This window comes from Chlorocebus sabaeus, chromosome 24, assembly GCF_047675955.1.
Source record: "Chlorocebus sabaeus isolate Y175 chromosome 24, mChlSab1.0.hap1, whole genome shotgun sequence".
In the NCBI taxonomy this organism is placed as follows: Eukaryota; Metazoa; Chordata; class Mammalia; order Primates; family Cercopithecidae; genus Chlorocebus; species Chlorocebus sabaeus.
Window position 1 is genome coordinate 68,231,471 of NC_132927.1, and position 25,134 is coordinate 68,256,604.

At 46.2% G+C, this 25,134-nt stretch overlaps 1 protein-coding gene across 3 annotated transcripts in view; it reads right to left on the reverse strand.

Annotated features, from left to right (window-relative positions):
• FBLN5 (fibulin 5) overlaps positions 1–17,643 on the reverse strand; it is a 76,801-nt gene extending 59,158 nt beyond the window's left edge. The window contains exons 1-4 of one of the 3 annotated variants that reach the window (XM_007987615.3): positions 17,134–17,630; positions 12,801–12,855; positions 10,472–10,523; positions 6,811–7,065 (exon numbers count right to left, since the gene is read on the reverse strand). In XM_007987615.3, the coding sequence (XP_007985806.1) occupies positions 6,811–7,065; positions 10,472–10,523; positions 12,801–12,855; positions 17,134–17,150 (379 nt within the window). In that variant the 5' untranslated portion in view covers positions 17,151–17,630. Of the gene's footprint in view, positions 1–6,810; positions 7,066–10,471; positions 10,524–12,800; positions 12,856–16,630; positions 16,955–17,133 lie in introns of those variants that run through there. The other 2 variants (XM_007987614.3, XM_037984406.2) reach the window with 2 other exon arrangements.
• Between the last annotated feature and the right edge of the window lie 7,491 nt (positions 17,644–25,134).

Below are 25,134 nucleotides of genomic sequence, written 5' to 3' on the forward strand. Positions count from 1 at the left end.
CTCAGCAGCTAAAGAATCAGTTTCAGGGTTTCACCCATTTTCCTCCAGATCTTGGTTTCACGCATTTTCCTTCTGGTCTCAGCCTGAGGACTGAGTTTCAAGTTACAGCCCAAGCCAGAGGCCTGTATAAAAAATAAGAAAAGTCTGTTGGAGTGAAGGCTGCCTTCTCCTCCTTAGTTTTTGTTAACCACAGTCCTGCCAACATTAGGGGCTGAGGTTTCTACTTGCCGCCGACCTTTATGCCACATTTGTTCCCACTTCCCACTTTTCTGTCTCACAAGTTAAATAATCCCAGGCTCTGCTGCCATTTCCAAGCAGATTCTGAGTGAAGCCACATCAGGCTTAGCTGGGCAAAGCCCTTCAAGGCCTGCAAGCTAAATGTGTACTGGGTTCAGTTTTAGGTCATTTTAAAGGTTTTGAAGAATTAGACGTGCGATGCATTTTCAGACTCTGTGAATCTTCCCATGGGTTATCATCTCAAGACCCTAGCAGCCTCTTCATGAATCTTTCGCAATTAACATTTACTGCGGGATACTCCGTGTAAACACCAGGCAAGGTGTTTGCACATGTTATCTATGAGACAGGTGTTGTTATACCCATTTTACAGATGAGGAAACCAACCCCCGTTCTCACAGGTAGGAAGTGGCCAAACCAAGGTGAGACTCAAAGCCTGTCTAACTTCCAAGTTCCAGCCTCCTCCACCCCAGAAGCCTTCTTATCTCTGCCTTCTCTTTGTACCATCTCAGGAACTCATCAGAGGCCATCTTGAATTTCAGCTGCTTGTGTTGTGTCTAATCTCCCTCCCTTATCCACAAAGTCTAGAGACAGCTCCATGGCCGTGCACAACTCCACATCCCCCTCAGTGCCTAGGCCAGAGCCTGGCACCAAGAAGGCACTCTGTACACATTGGCTGGCTGAAGAAATACTGGCTGGTTTTCAGGAAAAATAACTCAAGAGAAAGCCTCAGACCAACACCACCCAACTCCCAAAAGGATCCCATGTGTTGCTCTCTGCCTGCTTGGGCGCCCTGATCAACAACAATAACAAAAATCCTGGACTAGAAGAGAGAATCAAGACATTGCTTGTAATTTCACAAATGGCCAGAATTCCTGCAGTCCCCTGAGTCGAGGGCTCTAGTAAAAGGCTGCTTTCTCAGCCGCAAAAAAATTCACAAACATGAGTTACGGATGGAGTCCCTACATTTGCCACTGAGCCAAGCTGGTTAGCAAAGCTCGAATTTGGAATGTCCAACCAGAGAGATGACAAGTTGAGCCCCCAAGGGAATAACTGACAGAGTTGAGTGGCGGCCACATTCAGCGACCTGGTCTCAGAGGCGAGTGCCATGAGAGGAAGGTTCCTGAATGGGAGTCCACATCTTGGGTGCCCCAGTCACTTGGCACCAGCTCACCCTACTCCCTGAGGCTTCAGTATCGCACCATCTTCAGCCCCACACCATCCTTCTCTGGGATGTCTATGTGACCAGCTCAGAACTCTATGTATGCATTTGATTTGGCCTCTCTCTGTGTCTTGATTGTGAGCTGTTGGGTGAGGCTCTCCTCCAGCAGCCCCTCCCTGCTTACCAGTTAACCATGTTTGTCTGGCTCTCCCTCCCCTGAGAATCTGGTCACCAGATCTCCCAAGGGTCCAGGATCTGGGTGACACACTCTAATGAGCCATGAGTCCCATCACTGTCATGCCAAGATGCCAGTTTTCTGAACAACACAAAACTTACTTGGCTCGTGGACTGTAATTCCTAGGTCACTGTTCACTGTGTCTGCAGAAGTGTCCCAAGTGATCCAGCTTTACATCTAGGGGCCTGTGGACTCAAACCTACGGCCAAACATTGTTCCAGAAGGGCAGGGTCTAGTCACCTCCAAAGTGAAACCAAAAACAGAGAAATTGAGGAGGAAGCTCTGAGGGACTGGCCACCCAGGCGCTGAGCCCGGCCCCGCCCAGCCTGTGGAAATAGGCACGGCCTCATGCGGCACCAAGGGATGACAGTGATTCCTTGGAAGTGGGTCCAAACCCTAGAAAAAGTAAACCGCAGTGAAAGGGATGCTCATTTGCCTCCCAAGGCAGACTGTCTTACACTTTATGAGAAGAAATCAGTGCATGAAGAGGGCAAAAGATCAAAGACGCTACCTACAAAATAGCCTGCCCAAATATTTAACCTGAATTGGATCAAGTCTATTGATTGGATCAAGCTCTATTAGCAGCTTACAAAAAAATATAGGGGACGAAGGAATAAGATAACCCGCCCCCCACAAGGGTGCAATCAGTCACCTCCCAAATGTATGAAATTCTACAGAACAAGCAGCTCAGCCTCTTCAGTAAATAAGTGGCCAGGGAAACAGTAAAGACTAAAAGACATTTAAAAGACTTGTCAACCAACGCAGTTTGCAGAGCTTGCACGGGTCTGATTCCAACAAACCAACAGACAACAGGTTGCTGAGATGGTTTCGTATGCATGTCCCCTTTAGGGCTCAGCTTGTCATCCCTCTGGGTGGACATTCCAAGTTCTGGCTTTGCTAACCAACTTGGCTCAGTGGCAAATGTAGGGACTCTAATAACTAATGTTAGTGAAATGTTTCATGGCTGAGAAAGCAGGCTTTTGCTAGAGCCATGCTATTCTGGGGACTGCAGAGATTCTTCCGGCCATTTGTGATGAAATTGCAAGGCATTTATGAGACAATCAGAGAGATTTGAATACTACCTGGATATTTAATGATAAAAAGATTATTATTGACTTCTGTAGGTTTGATAATGGTATTGTATTTTTTGGAGGTTTTTTTTAATTTTATTTTTATTTTTTGAGCTGGAGTCTCGCTCTGTCGCCCAGGCTGGAGTACAGTGGTGCAAACTCAGCTCACTGCAATCTCCGCCTCCTGGGTTCATGCCATTCTACTGCCTCAGCCTCCCCAGTAGCTGGGATTACAGGCGTGCACCACCACACCCAACTAATTTTTGTATTTTTAGTAGAGATGGAGTTTCACCATGTTGGCCAGGCTGGTCTCGAACTCCTGACCTCAGGTGATCCGCCCACCTCAGCCTCCCAAAGTGCTGAGATTACAGGCATGAGCCACCATACCTGGCCTTAAATTTGTTTTTGTAAATAATTTCTTTATCTCTTAGAGATAAATCTGAAGTCTTTAAGGATGAAATTATATGATGTCTGAGATTTGCTTTAAATTAATGCACTGAGTAGAGTGTAAAGAAGAAAGGAGATTGTGCCTGTGCTGATAACTACAGAAGTTGGGTGATAAGTAGGTAGGTGCTCACTACATTCTTTCTACTTTTGATTAGGTTCGAAATTTTACAGAGCAAAAAGTTTCATCAAGAAAAAGAGAGACAGAGAGCTGGGTGCCATGGCTCACACCTGTAATCCCAGCATTGTGGGAGGCTGAGGCATGAGGATTGCTTGGGCCCAGGAATTTGAGACCAGTTGGGCAACATGGCAAAACCCTGTCTCTACCAAAACAATACAAAAATAAGCCAGGCACGGTGGCATACGCCTATAGTCCCAGCTACTTGGGAAGCTGAAATGAGAGGATCACTTGAGCCCAGGAGGTAGAGGTTGCAGTGATCGAGGAGCATGATGGCACACGCCTGTAATCCCAGCTACTGGGGAGGCTGAAATGGGAGGACTGCTTTGAGCCCAGGAGGCAGAGGTTGCAGTGATCGTGCCACTGTACTACAGCCTGGGTGACAGAGCCAGACCCTGTCTCAGAAAACAAAAAGAGCAAGAGAAGGACCTTGTTTTTAATCCTGACTTCAGCACTGACTCTGAGCACCCTTGAACAAATCTATACCTCACTGAGCCTGTTTTCTTATTCAAAGCTTGAATCGTTCAAATCGTGGCTCAGCCCCTCACTTGCTGTGTGACTTTGAACAGGCTTCTTAGCTTCTCTTCTTCAGTTTCCTCATGGGTGCAATAAGATTGATAATAGTTTTACCTTGTAGATGGTTGTGAGGATCAAATGCATTAATTATTGTAAAGGTTCTAGCACACAAGTACTATCCAAGTGTTTGATTTTATTATCACCGCTGCTGCGGATGTTACTGTCGATCACTACTTTGATTTTGATGAAGAGGAGAAGACACCTTTGGAGATGTTGTCCTCCTCTCCTAGAACGCCAAAGTTTCAGAAATGTTTCCCAAGTCTCCCTTACTCACGCACTGCTCATGCAAAGCCTCCTCCACAGGACCAGAGCGGTGCTCTGGAAAACACCCACATTCTCGGGGCAGTGACACCTCCACACTCACCTCCTTGTCTTTTCTCAATGATTTCCCCATCTTGTCTCCTTCCCTCCCACCTTCCACCACAGCGCCTTGCTTCCCTTCCACCTGCTCCCAGGCCCACCTCTCTTCCATCCCAGTTCTCGGAAGGAGTGGTAGGCAGAAAAAGCCTCCCCCATTCCTTCTCTTACTTCCCCCCACCCCCACAATGCCAGCTCTTTACAATACGCAGAGGGACCTCAGCGAGGGCCATTTGAAAGCCTTCTGTAAAACCAGGAAACCATGGGGTGGGGTGAAGGGAAGTTAGAAAGAACTCAGGATTTATGAATGCATAATGCTGAACTTTTTGGAAATGGATGGGCCTGGTGCCAGTCCTCACTAGGGCTCCTAGATTGTACTCTCCTTACAAAAGGGCCATTATGAAAGTTCCGCATCTCCCGTGTGACAGGTTCAGAGCCATAAATGGCATGATGTCAGAGGGACGAGGGGAGGAATAGGTTTCCCAGCCATGTCCTCATTGTAAGGGCACTGGGACCCTGGAAGGAGGTCTAGGGAAACGAGGGAGACACTTTGGAGAAACCTGCAACTGTTCTGCAAAAGAGGCCGCTGAGCTTGCCCAAGGCATCAGCTAGAGCTGTCTGCACCACCACCACCCAAGGCCCCTGCCAAGACCGCAGAGTGCCTCCAAAGAATCATTACACCCTCTTCCTCAATATATTTAAGGGCTGATCACTTGGCTTATCCAGCCCCCATGTGACATCCTGGAAGAGCAGCACCTTCCACCTCTCTGTCTCTGCATTTTCTTTTGGGATGATTTCTTTTCTACCAGCTAGGAGAGGTCATTTCCTACAGTTAGGAGATTGCAGACAGGGGAGAAGTTAGGAGAGCTAGACTGGCATCCCACCTCTGTAATTACCTAACTGGTTGGAGTCCACACTCTCCTGTCTACAAAATGAAGAGGTTGAAGTTAAAGATTGGTTAAAAAAGAAAAAAAACAAGTCCCTTCCAGTTACAAAGGTTTTTCCTCCTGATGCTGGTTATAAGGAAGCATGTTACCATCTTCTCCACCCCGTGCTGGCTTCACTGGACCCTGTGCTCATTCCCTTTGCACACTCATCAACATTTAAGGTAAACAGTAACCAGCTCTCTCTTTCTCTTTCCCCGCCCGTCAACACACACAGAGACCACACCCCTTGAGACCAGTGAAAATGTAGAAGTTTGGGTTCAAGCATATCCAGCGTTTCCTGGTAGCTCTGAAGACACTTGTCTGCATATTATTCAAGTGTATTCGAATGAGAATGCACGCTCCTTCACATAAGCATGTAGAAGACACCTTAAATTAACAAACACAGCTCCCCTAATAGTGGGTTACAGCTCAACACTCCAGAGCCCTGAAATAGGACAAAGAAAAATGTTGCTAGACCAATGGTCTTCCAAACTTTTGGGATAGAGGAAAAAATATTAAAATTTCAATTCATATATATATTTTCTTAAGAGACAAGGTCTCGCCATGTTGCCCAGGCTGGAATGCAGTGACTATTCACAGGCGCGATCATAGCGCACCACAGCCTTGAACCCCTGGGCTCAGGTGATCTCCCTCTTCACCCTGCTGAGTAGCTGAGACGACAGGCACGTGCCACCACTCCCAGTTTCATATTTATTTTTTATCTTGTCCTTTTAAATTTCATATTTCTTACGTGAAGTTTATATCCTGCAATCCATATTAGTATGACGGGGTATGTGTGTAATTTATAAAAATTCATATAATGGGGATCCAGGCTCAAAAAGATTTTGCAGATGGGATGCGTGATCAAAAAGTTTAGAGCTTTCACTCTATACACCATCTTCCAGAGCTGGAGACAGTTGCAAGATTTTGGTCTGACCACAGGTAAAGACCAGGGAGGATCTTGGGTAACTCTCCTCCAAGGCCACGCTGGCCGACAGAACCTAAAGCTCTCTTGGGCACTGGTCACACCCCTTGCCAATTCCTTTGTGCCTGCTTCCTCCCAGAGGTGCATTCTTGCTATGAGTTCCTATCAGTGAGGCTCCTTTTGGCCAAAAGCACATTAGTTCCAACCCAAGTAACCTGCTTCCTTTCCAGAACAGTTGGCCGTGCCCGCCAAGGCTTCTTCTATTGCAGGAGCACATGTTCCAATCAAGGGTGTGGGGGCTGAGGACAGAGCTTTGGTCCTTTCTAGATCTTCCTCTGAGATTTACTTACTGTAGTAAGTCTGACCAGATGTATTTGTTATTTAATTGAGAAACTATTACCTTGGTCTTTAAATATATAGATGAGTGATAGATAGATATAGATAGGTAGATAGATGAAAATAAAATAAAGAAAAAAATTGGTTTTCTGGAGAACTGTGAACAAAACAGCAAAATAACCTCCCTAGTTGGGCAGGAACCCGGAGATACAGGTTGCTGGGAGTGAAATAAATACGCAGAAAGTAAGTCATTGTTTCACCGGTGCACTGAATGGCAACTACCAACCCTTTTGGGGTGAGCATGCCAGATACAGACGACGTCTTCCCCAAAGCACAGCAGAGAGGAACAAAAGGCTGGGCTACTCACCCACACATTGGTTGCCTTCATCCATCTGGTATCCAAAGCGGCATATAAGAGGCCTGGAGATCGTGGGATAGTTTGGAGCTGAGAGCGGTGGGGCAGCTGCTGGGTACGGACCTGAGTAGGGGGTCGAATAGGGGTTCGAGTAGGGCCCTCGGTACACGGGGTTTGTTCGGGGAATGCATAAATACCCGCCATTTTGGTTAACACACATCATGTCTCCTCGGCAGGCCTCGGGGATGGTCCGGCATTCATCGATATCTGGAAGGCACAGAAAGGGCAAGCATTAGTGCCCCCCCGCCCCCAAACTGCGTTGTGTCCGGTGCATATTTAAGCAGAACTTGGCACCAGGTGTGGAGGAAGCACTCCCAAACACACTTCACCAGCATCTGCTCCTAAATACCTGGGGCGGCCCCAGCTCATCGTGGGAAGGTACCTTTAAATGCTGGCTGAAGTGAATCAAAGTAACCAGTGTCACCCAAACATCAGCCTTGCAAATACCACCATCATGATTTTGACCATATCGACAAAAACCTTGCTATAGTTTGAATGTCCCTCCAAAACTCATGTTGAAACTTAATCCCCAGTGTTGCAATATTGAGTGGTGGGGCCTTTAAGAGGTGATTGGATCGTGGGGGCTCTACTCTCATGAATGGATTAACCTACTCATAGATTAATGGGTTAATGGGTTATCTTGGAAATGAAACTGGTGACTTTCTAAGAAGAGGAAGAGAGACCTGAGCTAGCAGCCTAGCCCCCTCACCATGTGATGGCTTGCATACTTCAGAACTCTGCGGAGAGCCCCCACCAGCAAGAAGGCCCTCACCAGATGGAGATCCTCAACCTTGGACTTCTCAGCTTCCACAATTGTAAGAAATAAATTCCTCTTCTTTATAAATTACCCAGTTTTAGATATTTAGGTATAAGCAACAGAGAATGGACTAAAACAAACCTGTACAATCATTTGCACATACTCTTTCTTTAAATAAACCCATATTTGAAGCACAAATAAATGTATTTTTAAAATCTTACATGACTACAGCAAGTGAAAATTAGCACAAAGAGAAGGTAACAGTAAAAATAAACATATACTATTAAAATAAAGAGTGTTTATCTGCAGGTGTACCATCTAATATGCCAAGGACCCTCATGTGCACGTACCAGACTCTGAAAATACTGGGAGACAATTGTCTCCACTTCTATTTCAAGTAACAGAGGTCAGAGGAGAAAGAGTCTCTTGCATCAGGAAAGACAAGGCTTAGGCTGGGCACAGTGGCGCACGCCTGTAATCCCAGCACTTTGGGAGGCCGAGGCAGGTGTATCACCTGAGGTCAGGAGTTCAAAACCAGCCAGCCTCCTAACATGGTGAAATTCCATCTCTACTAAATACAAAAAATTAGACGGGTGTGGTGGCACATGCCTGTAATTCCAGCTACTTGGGAGGCTGAGGCAGAAGAATCACTTGAACCTAGGGGGCGGAGGTTGCAGCGAGCCGAGATTGTGCCATTGCACTCCAGCTTGGGCAACAAGAGGGAAAATGCTGTCTCAAAAAAAAAAAAAAAAAAAAGAAAGAAAGAAAAGCAAAAAGAAAAGGCTTGACTGAGAGCTAGTTGCTTGTTAAGAAAGCAAAGCTTTGCTTTCTAGTCAGCTCTGTGCCAGCCAACAAAGCCCATTTCCAGTCAGGCTGGGCTCTGCTTGTTATGTCTGGAAGGGGAGAGGTGGACTCTCTAGAAGATCAGCCTTGCTAGGGTACAGACAATGGGAGGCCTGAACTGTGGCTCCAGCAAGCAGCAGACATGATCCCATATACCGAGCCATCTCACCAGCCTTGGAGCCTGCTCTGTGCAGGGCTGGAGACTGGACACCACACGCCTGCACCTGACAACTCACCCCCAGCATCTCATCTGAGAAACTCACACCCCGTCCTACCAGAGGAAGGAGCAATGGCAAGGTGCAGAATGCAACAGCCTGTTCTCCAGCTTGAAGCCTGAAGCCATTGTTGAAACTGGGGGGCCAGAAAAGAAGGCCACTGCTCCACTCTTCATTCCTCATCATATCTTCAAGTCAAAACGCCTTACTTTAAAATCAAAATGTTAGCCCAGATTTCCCAGGACAGGGTTTATTCCTCACCTTTCATCAGTTTTTCAAACCATCTATCGCCCCTCTGGAGTACGCCTGACATGAGCTTGGAGAAGACAAATGATTTTGCCTCAATTAAGTATAATGTAAAAGCTAAATACTTCCCCTAAGATGGGGGGAAGCAGGGCTGTCTTACTCCATTCATATGCCCTATGCTCTGAGCGTCCTTTCCACACCTGGTCCTTGTTAATGCTCTTCCTTCTACCTGGAATGGCATTTCTTAGGATCCTATTCGTCCTTCCATACCCAATTCAAACTGACCTCCATTAATGCTTTTTGTTTCTTTTTTCTTTTCTTTTCTTTTCTTTTTTTTTTTTTTTTTTGAGACAGAGTCTCTCTCTGTTGCCCAGGCTGGAGTGCAGTGGTGCGATCTCAGCTCATTGCAGCCTCTGCCTCCCAGGTTCAAACCATTCTCCTGCCTCAGCCTCCTGACTAGCTGGGGCTACAAGCGCGTGCCACTACACCTGGCTACTTTTTTTGTATTTTTAGTAGAGACAGGGTTTCACCATGTTAGCCAGGCTGGTCTCGCACTCCTGACCTCAGGTGATCCACCTGCCTCGGCCTCCCAAAGCGCTGGGATTACAGGTGTGAGCTGCCGCACCTGGCCCCGTCAGTGCTTATTGACTCTGGACATAAGGTATCACTCTCTCCTCGTCTTCCACAGAGTCCATTGCAAAAGACGGCATGCTAAGAGAATGCCCCTCACACACACTCCAAAACCTCCTCTTCCTCGTCCTCAGAACCTGTGAATGTGTTGGGTTACATGGCAAAGGGGAATTAAGGTAGCAGCTGGAATTAAGCTTACTAAGCAGCTGACCTTGAGATGGGGAGGTTTTCCTGGATTTTCTGGGTGGGCCCGATATATTCACAGGAGTTCTTAAAAGTAGAAGAAGAAGAGGCTGATTGGTCAGAGAGATGCTACAACAGAAAAAGAAGAGATTCAAAGTGAGAAACACTTGACTTGTTGTGTTGGCTCTGAGGATGGAGGGAGGAGCTGCCAGCCAAAGAAAGCAGGAGGTTTCTAAAAGGTAGGAATTGCCCTCCACTGACAGTCAGCAAGGAAACAGAACCTCAGTCCTACAACCACAAGAAACTCAATTCTGCCAACAACCAGAAGGGAATAAAAGTCTCACTTAGAGCCTCCAGAAAAGCACACAGCCCTACTGACACCTTAATTCTATTCTGGCGGAGACTCAATTCAAACTTCTGACCTACTAAACTGTAAAATCACACACTGGTGTTGTTTAAGCCCCTAAGTTGGTGGTAATTTGTTGCGGCAGCCCTAGGAAACACCAATCCAATAGAAACCTTCAAGAGAACAGAGATCAATTCTTCCACCCCTCTCAGTGCTTAGCTCAAGGCCAGGCACAAAGACGGTGATCAATAAAAGGGCACCATTGACTTCAGTCATTCCATGTCACTGTGTTCTTCCATGGGCATGGCTAATCACTGAACAACAGAGAAAGAAATAGCCCTGCAACTGGGCTGAATGCCTCCACCCCAATGAAGGATCCGCAGTGGCTCATACCTAAACACTGTCCTGACTGGCGATCCAGGTCAAAGCCATTCGTGCACTGTGCCTGCAGGGAAGGAGAGGAGAAACAGGCAAAGTCATTTCACACCATAGAAGTCTTATTGCTGCAACACAGAAAGTTGGGGAAATGGAGCAAAAAAGAAAGGCCTCCAAAATACCCATACCTGTATTATAACCCCTATTTGTTCTTCTAAAATTTTTCCTTATAATTATTTTACACTTAGAACTACTTTCTAAACTCCCCACACCAGGCCAGGCGCAGTGGTTCATGCATGTAATCCCAGCACTTTGGGAGGCTGAAGAGGGAGGATTTCTTGAGCCCAGGAGTTTGAGACCGGCCTCAAGACCCCATCTCTATGTTTTTAGAAAAACTTTATTAAAAAAATAAACTCCCTGCACCATTGCTTCATAGCTCCAATTTTTAGCAGACAGTTTTCAGGTTTTTTTAATGCTCTAGTTATGAAGAGCAAGAGGAATCACATTTGCTGAGACTAATGTGGCATGCTCCCTGTTCATCCCCTTTCTGGGAATGAATGAGATTGCTTTTAAGGGCGATGACTCTTTCTTTAGGTGCGACCTCACTTTCAAAGCACCGAATATGAGTTATTTGCCCCCATGAAACCCTCTATCTGATTTTGATGTCTGTACATAAATAAAAGCTACACAGAGATGCAGTCGGTTTTCTAAGAAAAGTTGAATTGAGTAAATTTCTCCATTTCAGCCTCGGCAAATCAATGACACAAAGATGCTTCCAGAAAGAGATAGACCATAATAATCCCCGAGGGTTGTAGCTTTTACATACAACTTGAGTTACAAGTTTATGTACTTAAAAAAAAAAAAAAATGTGTTGGGTGGGCTGTTCAGGAAGATCCCGGGGCCTGACATTTTCTAGGAGCTCCCATCCCTGGCCTTTTCTACAGCTTTGGAGGTTGGGCTTCCCTGGCTGATTTGCGGAGATGATGGATTTGGCCTGCACTCCCAGGAGAGGGTTCAGGGGTCCCAGGGAATTGGGACAAAGGAAGTGGAGCCGACGAGCCAGGAAGCTGTGCCGGGAAGCTGGGAGGCCAGGAGGCCCAGGTTCCAGTCCTGGCTGTCAAGGACTGGCATAGGTTCAAGTCTGCTGGACCAGGGCACGGCTTCAAATTCTCACTCTAGCCCCTACTCTCTGCGTAACTTTTCTATGCCTCAGTTTCCCCATCTGTAAAATGGGGGGTATGTACATAGTTCAAAATGGTGGTAAGGACAAAGTATGTTAATCTATATAAAGCGCCTAAAGTGCAGTAAACACAACCCTGAATCGCTGCCCTCAGGGCCTACCTGTCTTCATGTGTATGCCACGAGACTGCCTTAGAAAACCCCAAGGTCTAAAATTCTTTGTTACTCTTCCCAAGATCCTTCCCATTGCCAGTGGCCTGAATATGCTTCAAAATTCTTAACATGAAGAGAGAAAATGCTCCCCTACCTGCCTGCAGCCCTCAGCCTGCTCAGAGATAGGGCTTCTCTCATTTTTCCCGAGCCAGAGCCACAGAGAGGCCACTCGGAGTTTTCAGGAGGGATCTGCCCACATTTCAGGGCTGACACACAGGGGTCCATCTCTCCCATTGCTTAAAATAAAGTCCAGGATGCTGCAAGCTTCTTCCAGAACCCCTAAGGACCTGAGCCTAGCCTTGCCCACCCCCTTCTTACTCCTCTGAGGAGTTTGGGCCCAGCGATGGGCCCTCCTAGGTTTGGAGCTGAATTATGCAACACTGCATGCTGGGATGTTTGGGTAACCCCCACTTCCTCTCCCACCTCCTCCAAGAGGGGTGTGTCTGTGGCAATTCATGCAGACCTGTGGGGGTCCTCAGGTGCCACTGCCCAGGAACACTAGAGCATATTGTACTTTTCAACATTGAAGGTAGGTTGAGGCCTGCTGTGAGGAGCACAAATGAGGCCATGCAATCTGATTAAAAATGTATGCTGGGCTTAACACCTAGGTGATGAGTAGATGGGGGCAGCAAACCACCATGGCCCACGTTTACTTACGTAACAAACCTGCACATCCTGCACATGTACCCCAGAACTTACCATAAAATAAAATAAAAAAGTGTCTTGGACTGGGAGTCAGGAAACTGAGCACTAGCCCCAGTCTTGTCACTTACAAGTCATGCCACCTGGGCCGAGTCTCACTTTCTCTGAGCTTCCACTGTTAACCTCTGAGAATGAAGAGCTCAGATGAGGTCAACTGTAAAGCTGAACCCTAGGGTTCCATAACACAAGGCTGGACTCCCTCACCCTGGTTTTTAATACGCTTGTAGATATTTTTTCAAAACAAAAATCTTACCTGTGCATTCCCAGGGCTTGGAAGACAGAGAGCCAGAATGGTAACAGTGAGTATCCTGTGGAGGTGAAAAGTCAAATATAAATGCCGAAGGCAGATTCAGGTCTAGGGCAGTGTGGGGTGCATGCGGCCTGTGACGTGTAACGGAGATATCACCTTGGGCTTGTATGGGGGGGTGTGCTCCAGGGAGGTCATGGTGATTCCAGACACCCCAACTACCCAAGCAGAACCACACCTCTTCCACTTGCCTCCTACACTGGGATAATGTGTTAGATCACATTTTTTAATAAAGGGTTTGGCTGCTTCAAAAAAAAAAAAAAAAAAAAAAAAAAGGCTAAGGTCAGGTGCAGTGGCTTACGCTTGTAATCCCGGCACTTTGGGAGGCTGAGGCAGGAGGATTGCTTGAACCCAGGAGTTTGAGACAAGCCTGGGCAACATGGTGAGACCCCATTTCTACAAAATTAAAAAAAAAAATTAACTGGGCGTGATGGTATGTACCTAAAGTCCCAGCTACTCAGGAGGCTGAGGTGGGGAGGATCACCTGAGCCCAGGAGGTTTGAGGCTGCAGTGAGCTGAGATTATACCACTGCGCTCCAGCCTGGGTGACAGAGCGAAACCTTGTCCTCCCCCCACCACAAAAAAAGCTAAAACCTCCCACTATGGTATTAACCAATTCCTTGGTTTTTATTCTTTATGCGAGATGTGCTTGACTTTTGAACATCTTTATGCTGAAATGATTACAGAGTGAATAAGCCATCATCGTGCCCCCAAACAATGAAAGGAAAAGAAAGTGAGAACATGAGGCACTTTGAGTGGCACCAAAGAAAGTTGTCACAGGAAGTCACTTAACCAGAGCATTGAGTCCACATGTGTGAAAATCCCCCGTCAGTGGATGGGTTGGGGTGGCCCAGTCCCCTGAAGAGTGTGGCCTGCGGGAACCGCTGCGAGCAAGTCCTGATGGAGGAAAGGACTCAGAGAACCTGCGCAGCCCAGGGAAAATGAAACCCACGGGAAAATAGTAGGAGGAGTTACAAACCCAGGGCTCAGCTCTGCCATGCACAAGCCAGTGATGCTCTGGGAGCCTGCAACTCTGCCCTTCGCCACGCACAGGCTTTAATCCAGTAAGATTGTGGCCAGCAAGATTGCTTTAAAAATATAAAATCTGGCCAGGCGCGGTGGCTCTCGCCTGTAATCCCAGCACTTTGGGAGGCTGAGGCAGGAAGATCACCTGAGGTCAGGAGTTTGAGACCAGCCTGGCCAACATGGTGAAACCTTGTCTCTCTACTAAAAATACAAAAATTTGCCAGGCATAGTGGCACATGCTCTGAGATAGAATGAGACTCTGCTTAAAAAATAAAAATAAAATAAAAATACAAAATCTCTACTACTTCACACTGATGAGGCTATTAAAAAATGGAAAAGAGCAAGCATTAGGAGGGATATGGAGAAAGTGAAACCCCTGTGCACTGTTGGTGTAAATATGGTACAGTCTCTATGGAAAATAGTAAGATGACTCCCAAAACACTAAACATAAAATTTCCATGTGATCCAGCCATTCTACTTCTATGTATATACCCTCAAAAATTAAAAGCAGGGACTTGAACAGGTATTTGTAAACCTGTGTCCATAGCAGCATTATTCACAACAGCCTAAAGGTGGACACGGTCCTTCAATGGATATGTGGATAAACAAAATGTAGTCTGTACATACAAGGGAATATTATTCAGTCTTAAAAAGGAAGGAAATTCTGACATATGCTACAATATGAAGGAACCCTGAGGGCGTTATGTTAAGTGAAAAAAGCCACTCACAAAAAAGACAAAGGCTGCTTGGGTCCACTTATACGAGGCACCTAGCGTAGTCAAAATTACAGAGACAAAAAGTGGAATGGTGGTAACCAGGGGCTAGTGGGAGGGGAAGATGGGGAATTGTTGTTTAATAGGTACAGAGATTCAGTCGTGCAAGGTGAAGAGTTCTGGAGACTGCACAGCAATGTGAATGCGTTTAGCACTACTGAACTAGACTTCTCAAAATGGTTATGGTAGAAAAAAATACAAAATCAGGCCGGGCACAGTGGCTCATGCCTCTAAAGCCAGCACTTTGGGAGACTGAGGTGGGTGGATCATCTGAGGTCAGGAGTTTGAGACCACCAGCCTAGGCAACATGGTGAAACCCCGTCTCTACTGAAAATACAAAAATTAGCCGACCGTGGTGGCAGGCGCCTGTAGTCCCAAGAGGAGGCCAAGAAGAAGAATCACTTGAGCCCAGGAGGCAGAGGTTGCAATGAGCTGAGATTTCACCACTGCACTTCAGCCTGGGAGACAGCGAGACTCCATCTCAAAAATAAAAATAAAAATAAAAAAATAAAATCTGTGCAAAAACAGAGCTTTATCTAGTACTATTATTCAGTTCAACAGCGGTTTATCCAAGCAACTACTGCTTGTGGGTGTGGATGCTAGACAGAAGAGCTACAGAAAGAACCAGTATCCTTGAGAACCAGTTGGAGAGCCACGACAATGTCTATACACCTTGGCAAGGGCATGGAAAGAAATACCTATTGGGTGCCATAACAACCAGGCTGTGGGTAGCGACAAGACTTCCTAGAGAAGGTAATCTTGAAGGCTTCTTCAATAGAGCAGTGAACCTGGGGACATGGCTGAATTCTGTGGCCCGTTACTACGAACGTGCACTGCAACAACATAACTCCTCCCTTTCAGGACACATGGCTCATCTGAATCAGCAACCCTGGGTATTAGAGGATCTGGAATTAAGGTTACATCCAGAGGGAATAGGGCCCTGATGTGATCTTAGGAGATGCAAGGCCATTTCCTTTATCTAGTCCCCAATCCAAAAAATAAGGACGCTGAGAGTCCACAAGTTTTCATCTAAGTGCCTGGGTGAGCCAGATTCTAGAACACTGGAGACAGCTCTGACCTTATAAAGTGAAGAGCCAAATCCCAGGGCTTTTTGATATTTGCCATGGCCAGATTTATATCTGGAAGGAATGAAAGAACAATAACAAATTTATTTTCCAGTCTGTATATTATGAATTTCAATGTTTTCCTGTTTCTTCACATGAAGTTTCCTTTCAGTTGGTTATAAAACCCTGTCTCGCTTATGTTGGAGACAGAACAGGCTGACTGCAACACAGTGGACTTCAAGAGCTAGTGGCAAAGGCATGCTAACCCCATTTTCCCCTCACTCCCCACAGCCCCATTCCCTTTGGCTAGAGGCAGCCCCGGGACAGGTCTTGCCTCAAGCCCAGCCTCCTGGAAGAGCCACAGCTGAGTCCTGGAGGCCAAACAGGTTCCAGGCTAATAGGATTTTCCTAAAATGAAAGAATACCCAAGCACTTACTGCCTCACAGCATCATGAATAGCTGCACCTTGTGATTAAAAAAAAAAAAAAAAAAGACCTAGAAACTCCAAAAATGAACTAACTATAAGAACAGCTGGGGGGAGGCAGGTTGGTGCTCATAACTGGTCCTGGGAACTTTCTAAAGCAGGTGGGTTCACTTGTTTTGTGCCTCAGCCTAAAACACAAGGAAAGCCAGAGAGACCAACCAAATACCAGGACTGCCTGTCACAGAAGTGCTGGTCCCCAATCCAGGATGACATTGTTACAGCTTAGTTTTCAGCACACACACACACACACACACACACACCCCACAGACATGTACATGCACACACAAGGTTAATTTGTTCAAAGCAGGATGTTTTCAAGAACTCGCTGAATAAAGACTGTGGGTGTCATCTAGGTAAAGTTCTCCAAGACTTAAGGATTACTTAGCTGGAATTGCAATTTCCTTAAAGAATAGCAAAACATTTGCTTACATGTATCTCTGTCTGCAGTTCCCACTTCTCATTGGCTTGAAACTTCTGTGAGAATCCCAAACAGACATAAAGCAAATCCAGCCCCGCGATGTTTAGCTGGCCCGTCTGCTTGTCTATCAGCCGATGCGGCACAGTACTTGCTAGTGAACCAGTAATTGGCCTCCCGAAATTTAAAAATATATATACGCAAATCCCTTAAAACGACAAAGTTGCTGCCCTTTCCAAAAAAGAAAGAGGAATGAAGCGCTGAGAATTTCGCAGCTCTCTCTGATGCTGACTTTTGAAACTGTATTAGAAAATACCCACTCCCAAAAGAACCCTTCAAGATGGAAATTACAGAGGCGCAGCTTTTTATAATTAACAATATCATTGCATCACTAGCTCATGCCTTTTCCAATATCCCGACACCGCCTGAATCACAGCCATAACCAGTTTCCACCCATCGGATTTTTAGCAAGGTTTCCAGACCCTGGAGAAAGAAAAGTCCAGCGCCGAGAACCCACCTTTTTATTCCTGGCATGTCCAAGACGCGCGAGGAGGAGATGCGAAGGCGAGAAGAAAGCTCGCGGGCGGGACCCCCGGAGGAGCTCGGGCACGTCGGCCTCCTCTGGGCCCTCGGGGCTCGCGGGCGTTTTATTCCAGAGGGGCCGAGCGAGTCGTGGAGAGGACACGGGGAGAGCGCCAGGGTCCTCCGAGCCACTGCAGAGCCCGCAGCGCAAGCACCTGGTTTTGCTTAGCCCTCTTCAGTAATTCAGCATTAAACCAATTGGAGGAGGAATGTTAAAAATGAACACTTCATTTTCTAAGTATGTTAAACAATGCAAATGGGGCCTCCGTCTGGACACAGCTGGTTCAGATTACAGCGCTCACCAACTGGCTAGACTCCTCACAACAATCTTGGGGCGTCTGCCAGGGCCCAGTGCTCGGCGCTGGGAGGAGAGCCCTTCCCCGGCCGGGCTCGGCTGCGAGCGCCCGGGCAGGAGGCGAGGGGCGGGCGCGCGCAGGGGTGCGGGGGGCTGGGAGGGCCCGGGCCCCTTGACCTTCCCACCCAGGGGCGGGGCGGGCCTGGCAGCGCGGCCCGGCGGGGAGGGGCGTGCACGCCCGCGCTGCGTGGCACGGGGACCCGCGGGAACGTTTGTCGCCTCCGGAAGGAAAGGGACTTGAACTCACGACCCACGCAGCTCCAGGGACTAGAAACTCATGATCGATTGGGAAACCAGAACCTGCGAAGCAGAGGCTTGGGGCGAGCCACGGGAGAGTCGCGATCTTCCCGAAGAAGGGGTGGGGAGCAGCCGGGTAGGGAGGAGGAGGAGGATGGAATCCCGCTGGTGCAAATTCCAGACTTCAGCTTGTGCAATGCAAGTCTTAGTTAGGACGCTTTTCTCTCCCTGCCCTCATCTCCCGATTCTCCCTGGCATTTTCTCGCTTTCTGCCCTGGCTCGAAAGTGATTTTAACAAGTTAAACGGTGATTTGAAGAACGGACAGTCTGGAAAAGCAGAATGGTGGAAACAGCACATAAGACATGCTAAGTCCTTTGCGTTCATTCTAGTGGAGGCTTCAGCTGATTTATTTTTCCTGTTTTGTTTTTTGTTTTTTCTTTCAAGCCATTGGAGAACTTTGGTCAATGAAATCTTACAGAAGGCAGTCACTCTATAAAACGCCAGTGGATTGACTATGGCCTATCCCATCTGCTTCCACCTGCATCTTCTACCTGCAGCCGAAAATCCCTGATCCAGGTCCCCTGTCCTCACCACCACTCTAAGCAGTAGGAATAATCATCTCCATGTTATTGGAGGTGAAGATAAGAGAGGTTAGGTAACTTCCCCATAGTCACACAGCTATTCATTGGTACAGCTGAGCCTCTGAAGTCTACATATTCAGCCTTCCCTAAGGCATTTTTGGGGGTAAGTAAATGGAATTCTACTCAAAGGAGAATAACAGAATGTGGATAGTTGTTGAAGCTGTGTCCATTATACTAGTCTAGTCTATTTTCTGTGTATGTGTTTGAAATTTCCTATAAAACACTTTTTAAAATACCTTATGTTTATATGGTTGTTCATCCCCCCATTGTTTGTAAAAGCAAAAGATTATAAACACCTTTAAGGTTGATCAGCAAGGCACCAATAGGGTTAAATAAAGTAAGGGGCTTCCAAAGGGACTATTGTGCAACCAATTAAAACCTAGACACATAAGAGTCCACATTGGATGACTCCATTTATATAAAATTCAAAGTCAGATAGTGACTGGGAGGGGGCCTATCCCCTTCTGGGTGCTGGTAATAATCTAATTATTGATCTGGATGCTGGTTATGTAGGGATGTGTACACTTAATATTTGCGAAGTCTTACATATGTTATACTTATTTTGAAAGACTGAAACAGCTCCGTATGCACTGATATTGAAGGATTTCCAATATATTTTGTGGGTCAAAACAGTAAAATATTGGTAATTTCACATAGATTGATCTAATATAGTAATAAATGTAAAAAGTAAGCTGCAGAACTGTGTGTAAAGCATGCCATCATTTGCGGGGAAAAAAATAAATACATAAGTTCTTTCTTGTACACATACACAAAAGATATCACCTGAAGGATGCATGAGAAACCATGAGTATTATTGGTCTTAACTCAGGCTGCCATAACAGAATACCATAGACTGGGTGGCTTACGCAATAACATTTATCTCTCCCAGTTCTGGAGGCTGGAAGTCTAAGATCAGGGTGTGGGCATGGCCGGATTCCCATGAGGGTCCTCTCCTGGTTGCAGATGGCTGTCTTCTCGCTATGTCCTCACATGATGGAGAGAGGGAGACTGGTGTTCCTTTTTTGAGATGGAGTCTCCCTCTGTCACTGAAGCTGGAGTGTGGTGGCGTAATCTCGATTCACTGCAACCTCTGCCTCCCAAGTTCAAATGATTCTCCTGCTTCAGCCTCCCAAGTAGCTAGGATTATAGGCATGCACCACTATGCCTGGCTAATTTTTGTATTTTTAGTAGAGATGGGGTTTTGCCATGTTGGCCAGGCTGGTCTTGAACTCCTGGGCTCAGGCAATCCACGGACCTTGGCCTCCCAAAATGCTGAGATTACAGGCATGAGCCACCACGCCTGGCCAGAAACTGGGGTTCCTTTTATAAGGGCACTGGTCTCATTCATGAGGGCTTCACCCTCATGATCTAATCACCTTGTGAAGGCCTCATCTCCTAGAGCCATCACCTTGGGGATTCAGATTTCAACATATGAATCTGGGGGTTTTAACATGTGGTCTGTAACCGTCTCCTAGGAGGGAAACTGGGCAGACAATTGGAGAATAGATAGGAGAGGAAAATTAGCTCCTTATTGCTCACTTTTTGGTATAACTTGAATTTTGTGCCTTGTACCTGTATTATCTATTCAAAATATGAGTAATATTCAAAATAATAAAACAAAATATCTGATGTAGAACTAGTTGTGGGGGTAGGGAGAGTTTTAAGGGACTCAGTCCATTCACCTCGCAGATACTGTCAACCTTCCTGAAGAACAGGGAAGGAGAGGAAATCAATATACCCGTTTCCTACATAGGTAAATTGAGACCTTTGGAAGCAAAACTGTCCCGGGACCCATCTTGGACGAGAGATTGTTTCCATCTTAAAACCGTAGGGTTGGGAAGGGGGAGAAAACGAAGACTGCCATAAAATACTTGGGTCTCAATCTTGGTTTTGCCTCCTACCTTCTCAACATCTCAGTTTTCTCAGCTGCAAGATGGCGATGATAACATCTCTCAGGGTTGTCACAGGAATAAAATAAAAGTGATCCTTTTGATTTTCACTGTGTCCACATTCCCATTCCCTACACAATGCCCTCCAAAATATCCTTAATAAATAGTCAATTATCCACTTCTGTGGACAAGGAAATCACAGCCTCACAAAAGAGCCCATCTCACTATTGAATAGCTCACGTTGTTAGAAAATTCTCTCTTCAGTTGAACCCAAATCCACTTCCCTGTATGTAATTACCGTTCATGGAATCTAATTCTCCCCTCTAAAGCCAGGACCCCCTCCCCCACTTGGAAACAAAAAGCATCCTATTACTCTTCCACTCATTGCCTGCGCTACTATTCATTCTCATCTACAGGCTGAACATCCCAGGGATTTTCAACTGGTCCTCATGTGCCCCGTGACCCCGAGGCAGCCTGTCCGTCTCCTCTGGCAGTTTCCACCTCCTGGTGGAATTTGCACCAACAAAAACAACTTGTAATGCACAGGCTACGTAACAGCGTCTTCTCTGCCCTGTACTTGGACTGCAAATTCTTTTTAAGCAAGAACAAAGTTTTACATATGTCCTTATTACATTTTTATTCACTGTTTAAGATCTTTCTCTCGGCCACGCGTGGTGGTTCACAAACCTGTAATCCCAGCACTTTGGGAGGCTGAGGTGGGCGGATCACGAAGTCAGGAGATGGAGACTATTCTGGTCAACACGGTAAAACCCCATCTACTAAAACTACAAAAATTAGCTGGGTGTGGTGGCGTGCACCTGTAATCCTAGCTACTCAGGAGGCTGAGGCAGGAGGATTGCTCGAACCCAGGAGGCAGAGGTTGCAGTGAGCTGAGTGAGCAGAGTGAGACTCTGTCAAAAAAAAAAAAAAAAAAAAAAAAAAACAGATATTTCTCTCAACATGAATTGTTGTCTAAAGTACTAAATGTCACTCTCAGCTTTGACAGCTACAGAGCTGCTGAATGTGACTTCTTTGACTTTATCACAGTTATCAATAAAAATGCTACTGGGAGGGCAGGTGTGGTGGCTCATGCCTATAATCCCAGCACCTTGGGAGGCCAAGGCAGGCGGATCACCTGAGGTCAGGAGTTTGAGACCTAATAATAATACAAAATAATACTAATATTACTAATAATACAAAAATTAGCCAGGCATGGTGGTGCATGCCTGTAATCCCAGCTACTAGGGAGGCTGAGGCAGGAGAATTGCTTCAACCTGGGAGGTGGAGGTTGCAGTGAGCCGAGATTGCGTCATTGCTCTCCAGCCTGGGCAACAAGAGCAAAACTCTGTCTGGAAATAAAATATAAATAAATGTTAGCAGGACAGTCGGAGTGAAGCAATCCATCCAGATTGGCACTAATCCTTTCTCTTTCTTCATTATTCTGGGGTCACTGCTCATCGTCTGACTCCAGGCGAGACCATCTTCTCTCACAAAAGAGCCAGTCTTACTACTGAACATCTCTAATTATTAGAAAGTTCTTTCTTGAGCTGAACCCAAATCTGCTTCCCTGTATGTAACTAACATCCATGGATTCTAATTCTCCCCTCTGCAGGGACAGTTTCCTCCCTCTTCTACATAACAAGCTGCCTATCCATTAAAACGGTTCCCCATGTCCACAAAGACTTTGTAAGACACTTTGTCAAGCGTTCTGCTAACATCAAACACATGTTACCTATAGCATTTCCTGACCTAGCAAATCTATTTTAAAGAGGAAAAAGCTTCCTTTGGCATGAACTGCTAAATAACCCTTGCTGGCTTCCAGAGATCATCGCTTTCTTTTCAAAGTGTTTTTGCTGGGCCAGGCACAGTGGCTCCTGCCTGTAATCCCAGCCTTTGGGAGGCTGAGGCAGGCGGATCACCTGAGGTCAGGAGTTTGAGACCAGCCTGGCCAACATGGTGAAATGCTCCTATCTCTACTGAAAATACAAAACTTAGCCGGGCGTGGTGGCATGCAGCCTCGTCCCAGCTACTTGGGAGCCTGCAGCAGAAAAATCGTTTGAACCTGGGAGGCAGAAGTTGCAGTGAACCAAGATTGCACCACTGCACTCCAGCCTGGGCGACAGAGCAAGACTCTGTCTCAAAAACAAAACAAAACAAAGTGTTTCTGCTTTTTCATTTGCAAAATGGGAATCCTATCATCTGCTTCACCTCCTGTCAGAATGAAACACAATCAAAACTATAAAACAACTTTACAAAATGCAAATTGGAGCATCAATGTAAGAGGTTATCATCTGCTGGATGAGATCTTCCTGGTTCCAATGAAGCTCAGTTTCTTCACTTGGTCACTGTGGGTTGAAAGACATATAAGCAGTTTTATTTTTTTGTAAAGCAAAATGTCAAATTGGCGGAAAACTCACAAAGTTATAGATTGAATGATATATGTTGACTATTAATATTAAATCAGAGCTGGGCAACGTGGCACATGCCTGTAATCCCAGCAACTCGGGAGGTTTAGGCAGGAGGATTGCTTGAGGCCAGGGGTTCGAGACCAGCCTGGGCAACACGATGAAACCCTTGTCTCTACAAAACATTTTAAAACTTAGCCAGGCATGGTAGTGTGTGCCTCTAGTCCCAGCTACTCATTAGGCTGAGGCAGGAAGATTGCTTGAGCCCAGGAGTCCAAGGCTGCAGTAAGTCATGGGTGTTCTACTGCACTCCAGCCTGGGCGACACAGCAAGACCCTATCTCAATAATAAACAAAACTTTTATTTTTTTACTGTCCAAAAATAATTATATTGTAATGCCTTTTTATGAGCAAATGCAAAATAGGGAGAGGGGCATTATTGAATGTCTATGATTATGTTAGACGCTACAGCTCCTCTCCTTTGACCCTCACAATAACCCTGTGAAATAGGAAACCCTCCGTTTTGTGGATAAACAGGTGCAGGAACATTGGGGCCATGCAGATAATCAGGGGTCCAAACTCCAGCCCTCACCAGCCTGTTGGATTCTAGAGCCTTCCTTCCTTCCAGTTTACCAAGCCTGCTTTCTCTACTCACAGCTTCCCTGGCTACTTTCCTCCCTGTCTCAGCCCCGCAGGAATATTCCAGAACTCCATGGGCCCTTCCATCATTGCTCTGTCTCGCTCTCTCTCCTTTTCCTGAACACTGGTAAAGCCTTTGGTTTCATATATTATCCAAACTTGGCCCAAAACAGTCAGAAAACTAAAATGACAGCAGCCAACACCTGAGTTCAGCATTGGGCAGAGGCTCCACCCCACTGTTTTGCCCGTCCAGCGGTTGGAGAGTGGGGGAATGTCTGTTGTTCCTGATGCCCCCAGAGGCTTCCTCTCTCCTCCTTCCTCGGTCAGACTTCTCACTGAGTACTTGTCTCAGCCACCTCCTCACTACCTAGTCCCACCTTAACCCTCTGAAATCTGGCTAAGTTCCCACCATTCACCCACATAATGTTCCCCTAAGTTGCCTAGTGATTCCTCCTGGCCAAATACAGTGCTCTTTTCTCCACCTCTAATTGTTCCTGTGTCTCTAGTTGATGATGCATCTTCTCTCTTTCATCCATGGCTTTAAGTTTTCCTGAGTGTTTACCCCTACTTTTTTTTTTTTTTTTAAGCGGCAGGGTCTCACTCACTCTGTCACCCAGGCTGAAGTGCAGTGAATTATCATAGTTCATTGTAACATCAAACTCCTGGGTTCAAGGGATCCTCCTGCCTCAACCCCTGGAGTAGCTGGGACTACAGGTGTGCACCACTATGCCTGGTTAATTTTTTAATTTTTTTTAAGAGATAGGGTCTCGCTATGTTGCCCAGGTTGGTCTCAAACTTCTGACCTCAAGCAATCCTCCCACCTCGGTCTCCCCAAGTGCTGGGATTACAGGCATGAGCTGCTGAGCCTGGGCTTTCCCTCTATAATTCTGATCACATACTATTTTTTTTTTTTTTTTTTTTTTTTTTTGAGATGGAGTCTCCCTCTGTTGCCCAGGCTGGAGTGCAGTGGTATAACCTCGACTCACTGCAACCTCCGCCTCCTGGGTTCAAGCAATTCTCCTGCCTCAGCCTCCTGAGTAGCTGGGATTACAGGCGCCAGCACCACGCCCAGCTACTTTTTGTATTTTTTTAGTAGAGACGAGGTTTCGCCATGTTACCCAAGCTGGTCTTGAACTCCTGACCTGAAGTGATCCACCTGCCTTGGCCTCCCAAAGTGCTGGGATTATAGGCGTGAGCCACAGTGCCCGGTCTGTACTTTAATGTAACCAACTGGTTTGAGAATGTCAGGATTTTCTAGACATACCTGGAATTTCCAGGAAATTCAGCAAATCATTAAAACACCTGGGCTTTTCTTACTGTTTTCGCTGACTGTGGTTTTGACATATAACCATGTGCAAAATGTGGGCTCTGTCCTAAAGACTTCAGGCAGGCAGACTCTGCCGGGGAGCCCCAGAGCTGCGCTCAGAAACTGGTAATGACCTTCTTTCATCTGCCGTCTCTGTTTTGTTCTTGTCAATTTGTTTTCTGACATTTAATATGGATTGAGATTTTGGGCAACCCTAACATATTTACTGTGACTGTAAAAGGGTATGATGGTCCATTTACCTCATTTCCTACTTACAGTCCACATTAGACCGTATTAGTGGCTCCCAGATTCTTGAATGTACCAGACTAGTAAAGTCAACCACCTTGAAATTGGAGAGAATATTAGGTGCCAATTTTTAATTTTGCCAGTAAAAACAAAAGAAAATACAACCATGATATATCACATCATCATATTTCATAAGAGAAAGAACTTTTAATACCACA